The following is a 5,845-nucleotide window of genomic DNA, read 5'->3' as shown; positions in this document are numbered from 1 at the left end:
ACCTTCTCATGCAGTCAAGTTGATGTTATGGCTCTCCGGATTTTAGATTTTTTTAGGTTCTAGTCATAGTAAAGAATCGGATGCTTATATTATTATTTGTAGTTGGAAGGCAATAGTAAGGGTTGAAAATGTGACTTGCACTTATTGGTTGTCTTGCTTTTATGTTGAGTGAATATTTGACATCAGTTAAGCATATGATTTCTTTTTCTTCTTTTGTTCCTTCAAGGCTTCAACTTCGACGTTCTCTAACTTGCAGCTTGTTGGGGTACATGTTTCCCCATTTGATGGTAATGCTCTATTTGGAGTGGGAGAATGACAGCCTTGGCGAGGCTTGTGGATGCTGGAAGTGTCTCAAGAGCTGCAACAGGTAATGGTTGTTGACACTCCTATCACCAATTGGTTTTAGGATGGAGCCCTATGAATTTCTATATGTGTATATAAATATAACTAGATAATATGGTCTCTGATTTATCCGATGATAGGCTTGCAAATGTAATGTTTTTAGTATAAAGCCCATGTTCAATGAAATGATTGGAAGTAGATCTGACAGGGATACATGGTAAAATGTGATTTTAACCTAGGTACTGAATGAGTTCTGTGAGTGGAGTACTCAACTGGAGGAGTTATGGGGCTCTCCATTCTTCATTATTCCTCAGCTTGGACATATAATAGTGTTTCTATTTGGTCCTTTATCATTTAAAAGGTCATCGCAATCTGTATTAGTCTATGCATCATCCGACTAGAACCCTCTGGGGAAGTGCTACATAATTATTTATTTCATGTCATGTTGCCATGTTTTGATCTCTCTCTTCCATCTGTTGCACTCACAAACTCTCTTATTTCCTATGTTTTGCTATGCATGTACAATTTGCTTGACCTAATTATAAGTAACTGAACCATAAGCTTCTGTCATACACCCTTATTATTTTACTATTTTATTTTTGTTTTGTCTAGCTAGGAAAGACTAAATTTAGATTGTGTAGTATGATATTAAAGAGCAACTTCTGCTCCATTCTTTCTCTTTTACAGAGGAAGTTAGCTTCCAAAAGTTGGCTGCACAATCCATAGGGAGAGAATTACAGATGCAGATGAAGCAAATTTGATTGATGAAGAAGGTATATATCTATTTTGTGTAAAGTATAGATGTCAATTATTTTCTAAGGTCCTTAATACAGTCCGAGTTATGGCAGGTCGCATGAAGGTGCTACTCTTTTCCATGCGCTGGCATAATTGTGTTGCACTATCTTGTCCTAGGATCCTTTATGTACAATTTGGCTTCTGATTCGTCAATGTTTTCTGGTTGATTTCTCTTGTAGATATGCGTATTTTTGGTTTGAGACCAATGACAGATCCTTTGGATTTGGTAAGTCTTGGTCACTTACTCACTATAGTATTTATCTTCAAATTCTACTTGTATAGCATTACAGTGTTATACTTACAGATGGTAAGTCTTGGCCCACATTTGCTAGAGCCGTCAATGAAAATTTAACTGTAGAAATTTATTTGTTCATACCAGAATAATTAGAGAAGAAGAAAAGGTAGTGCAAAGATGTGAAGTGCATTATGTGGCCTATATGGACTTTTGTAGTTGAAAGCTATTGTGGAATCACTTCAATATATCAATCATTGATTAAAAATGGTTTAAAAAGTCAGTTAATATACTAATCAGTAAATAATCAGTGCATTAATTAAGGTTAGAAAACGAAGTCCAAGCCCGTATTATGGTGAAATTGCCCGCCTTGTTTACTGGAATCACTGAATCATATGAATTATTAGGACGAGATTGGTTCAAAAATCATTAGCCATGTAACTTAATATGAATGGTTAACTCCCAATAAAGTTGAAAATTAAAATAGTTGTGCTTCAGGTCTATAGAGTGCGTTTATGTAAGGTCTATTAAGGCAATGGATTCATTCTACTCATATTATGAAGATGTTTATTATATTAATGATTATGCTGTACAATTAAATAGTATATTGCATTTTGAAATAGAAATGTAGAAAATCTTACTGATAATAAATACTTCTGTAGTTATTAATTAGATCATTTTCTCTAACAATACCAGAATGTTTTATTTGTATTGGAGGTATGCTGTAATGCTTGCAAGAAGCCAATCAAGGCCAGCCATTATGCAATGCATGCAGGTCTTTTTTAGTTTTTGTTGCTCATTTTTAGTATTTTTGAGTTTTCATAGTTGAACGTCAAATGTTGTTTCACATCTTTCGAGAACTTAATTTATCGATCTTGTTATTATATCAGAGAGATAATAAACAATCTAAGTACATTAGTATTGATGCTCCTGTTATCTTTTTTCAAATTCTATCATACTTATTGTTTTTTTTGTCCTTGCAGAGCTCTGTAAGTCTCTAAGTTCTAGAGCGGAAATCAACGTGGAACTTGATGGTCCTGCAGTGACTAAAAAACCTCCAAGGAAGGAGAGGAAAAAGTCACAGATTACTCAGAGTAGTATCCTTTTTTGCTTTTTAGGACGATACAGACTATTTTTACTTTTATGTACTTCAGTTCATGAACTTTTCAAATTTTGATCACTAAAAATTATCTTCTTTGCTTAGTAGTCTAAGTTGAGTATACAATAGCTCTCTGTGGTCTACAGCTCTTTAAATGATTGGTTTAAACAGTGCAATTTACTAGTTGTTTGTTTTGTTATACGTAGCAAAACTTAATTTTCTTAACATGTTAACAGAAAAGGCCAAATCACTCAGAGAGACCAAACACTCTCGTTCTGTAGACTCTTGTGATGTAGCTGCACCAGGATATCATATAGATGCAAAAAGCGAAATGAGTCTCTTCCCTGAAGCTCAACGTACTGTTCTGCTTTTCTTTTTAATTTTTGGCCATTGTCTCTGTTGTCAATATTAATCAGTCATGCCACTGTACTTTCAAACTCATTTAGCAAGTTAATCTTCAAGTGGCTTGTCAGAAACCTTCTTTGTGCTATATGGTTTAATTTTAGTGGATATTAATTAGTATGCGGAAGCATGGATATATGCCTGAGGAATTGGATTGTTTGTTTTGTTTTCATCCATTATTATATATGCCTCTTTATTGCAGGAGAAATGCATATGAATTCCACTGACAAAATGAATGGCTCAACAGTGAACCTTTACAGTGTGGACTGTGTACAAGATGTAACTAAACACTCATTGAAACCACTAAAAAGGCACGTGACTTGTGAATCTTTATACCTAGTACTATAAGTCTCTCCCTTTCCTTCGTTTGTTTACATTGCACACTTTCTGCTCCTGATGTTCAAAGTCAGCCTGTCCATAGCTTTTGTCTTATACTTTCTTAACAGAAATAACCAAAAATAACTTCACTACGTAAGTTCTTTGCTGATAAATTCCAAAATCATTTATTCATTTTATTAAGATGATTGAGTCTCCCACTAACCAGGTTAAGGGCAAGTTTCATTGGTCATTGTACTGTATCAGACATAATAAATTAGATAACTTGAGTTTTACATGAAATGAAAAATTTACATGTTAAGCTTATAGGTAGCTGTGAATGTGACTTCTAGCTCAAGGAATCACTACGGGAATGGGATCTCCAATAGCTGGATACAGAAGATTCAAAAATAAGGTTGTAATAAAGAAAGGGACATGTGATAATGAATTTCTAGATTGTGAAACAAGACATGGATATGATTCAATACACAATCTAAGGATTTATGAAGTAACTTGTCCACTTTAGACCTAAATTGTAGTATGTCTGGTTAAACCTTGAACTTGGTTTGACCAGTAATAAATGATCCTTCTCAGTTTGTATCTAAGCAACATTATTAGAGTCCGCTCCAATCCAATAAGCTCTTCTGGTATAGGCTTGTTAAGTATTTAAACCCATTGAACCAAATTCCGTGCTCACATGTCTTAGACCAACATTCTGCTTTGTTAATTATAATGTGTTTTTGCCCTTCGCAATACATGGTGCCCTTCGTAATACATAGTTTTCTGCACACATCCATAATCAATTGGTTAGGATTACTTTTGCTTTGTGTCGTGTAGGACTTCAGCTGAGAATCAATCAAATCAAGGTACAGAGAATTTCTACAAGCCAGCTGCTGAGCTTCTTCCATGTAAGCTCACTCACTGGCGTTACTAATTTGGCATGTAATTTCAATCTTCCTATCCTCTTAACTAATTCATGTTTTGTCAGATTCATGAAAAATAAATCCTACACTTGTGAATTCTTATTCTATGTAGAGAAGTATTACTTTTTAGAAAATATATTACGAATTGAAATCCTGAAGCCTTCACCAATAACTGCTCAAAGCAAAGTGGTTTTGATCCCTTTCTATCATAAATGGTTTCCGACCTGGTTGAACTACTGATCTCTAACTGCCTCATTTTCTGATTACATGGATGGGTAAAGATTCTCCTGTATATCCTCCTATTCATCTTTAATTTATTCAGGAGTTTAACTGTGTGGCTCATAAAATTGGGAAAGAACTTGTGAAGTGCACCGTTCAGGTGTAACGGAGTTTTATAATTATGAAAACCAATGCTAGTTTGTGACATCCTGATTTGAAACTTCTGTTTTTGGGATTTGAAATGGGTCTCAGAATAATTTAGACAGTCCAAATTGATTCATCTTCCTGGTACGGTTTTAAGCAATATCTTGATTTTTGTAATATGTGTGACAATATCAGATGTTCCAGCTCCCCTTGCGACCAAAATATACTATTCCCAAAGAAATCACAATCTCCGAAGAGCCATTTCTCGCATGTTCTTTGAGGAACCAGACAAAGAGTTCAGCAATGAGGTTCCATCCTCAGAAGAATATCAAGTAAGGCTCTAGGAAAAACTTCTTGTCTTGAAGCTTTTTGCCATGAACAAGTTGCACGTCATCAGGTTCCTGTGTCAGCTACCCAATTATTTTTCTCATATTTTATGTTGACATTCATGAGTTCTAAGCGATATGGTTAAAATTTTCACTCATGATATACATGTTAACTGATGGAAGCATATATATATCCTTGTAGGAGTTCTAAAGATGGGAACGTGTTACTGGAACATGAATTAGTGGAACAGAAACCTAAACTTAGTTCTTTCTTGGCACACAGAGACAGCAATTTTTTGCTCTTTGCTCGAACGACTGATCACATTCTTTCAGCAAGGTCAAACTTCTACATGGGCGAGCTGGAGCATTTGAACCATCCATGATCTCAGCTGCTCAGCTCCCTGTGATTAATACTATAGGACCTCATTATATATCAAATTCTTATTCATTTTCTGACAAACCAGGTAAACTCATTTTCACAATTTCTGGTTTGTGCTTATTTCCGAACTACCAAATGTGAGACCTTTTCAGTTTTAAATTTTGGTTAACAATTAGAATTAGTGTCTGCCATCTTCTCGTGCATGCGATTTAGTAGCTTATCTCATTATTTTATGTGCTTAATTTTGTCCAATATCTAATATTTTGCTCTCTAGGTACTCTTCAGCCGAGCAGTGGAAGTGTTCCGGTTGTATAGGACTCAGCATGGAGAATTTGCTTGGTACAGCTGTTACTCCTTTTGCTCTAACTGATGACTTAGGCTAAACTTGATAACGGAAAAAAGAAAAGATGCACAGTGCTAGCGTAACATTTAACTGTGATCACATTGCACCCACTACTAATTTAAAGACCAGTGTGTATAGGCTGCTTCTAATATTGTGAATACTCAATACTCTAGCACCAACATGGAATCATCCGTCATTTTCTAATTAGTCGAGCCAATCACCCGTTTACTTTCTTAGCCAACATTTCTCATTGGTATTGCACATCATTACTGAATGCATCACTGGTGTTGCTGAATTTTCTGTTGCCACGCCCACACAGATGTTTT

The 5,845-nt window shown here is 35.2% G+C and overlaps 1 protein-coding gene across 1 annotated transcript; it reads left to right on the top strand.

Annotated features, from left to right (window-relative positions):
- Positions 1–312: 312 nt before the first annotated feature.
- On the top strand, positions 313–5,251 carry LOC125194585. Its single transcript, XM_048092844.1, has 10 exons — positions 313–367; positions 1,317–1,363; positions 1,442–1,444; positions 2,066–2,144; positions 2,353–2,466; positions 2,705–2,824; positions 3,073–3,181; positions 4,023–4,093; positions 4,667–4,803; positions 5,081–5,251. The coding sequence occupies exons 1-10, from the start codon at positions 313–315 to the stop codon at positions 5,114–5,116; spliced, it is 771 nt and encodes a 256-aa protein (XP_047948801.1). The 3' UTR covers positions 5,117–5,251.
- Positions 5,252–5,845: the final 594 nt, after the last annotated feature.

Source organism: Salvia hispanica, chromosome 6, assembly GCF_023119035.1.
Source record: "Salvia hispanica cultivar TCC Black 2014 chromosome 6, UniMelb_Shisp_WGS_1.0, whole genome shotgun sequence".
NCBI lineage: Eukaryota > Viridiplantae > Streptophyta > Magnoliopsida > Lamiales > Lamiaceae > Salvia > Salvia hispanica.
Note: the sequence above shows the minus strand (reverse complement) of the source record. Positions and strands in the feature narration are given on the sequence as shown.

Bases quoted from the DNA above. Each gene is read 5' to 3' on its own strand.
- LOC125194585 (XM_048092844.1), top strand. From the start codon at position 313: ATGACAGCCTTGGCGAGGCTTGTGGATGCTGGAAGTGTCTCAAGAGCT. The intron at 2,467-2,704 runs GTATCCTTTTTT...ACATGTTAACAG, and splicing joins GTCACAGATTACTCAGAGTA to AAAAGGCCAAATCACTCAGA. The intron at 2,825-3,072 runs GTACTGTTCTGC...TCTTTATTGCAG, and splicing joins TCTCTTCCCTGAAGCTCAAC to GAGAAATGCATATGAATTCC.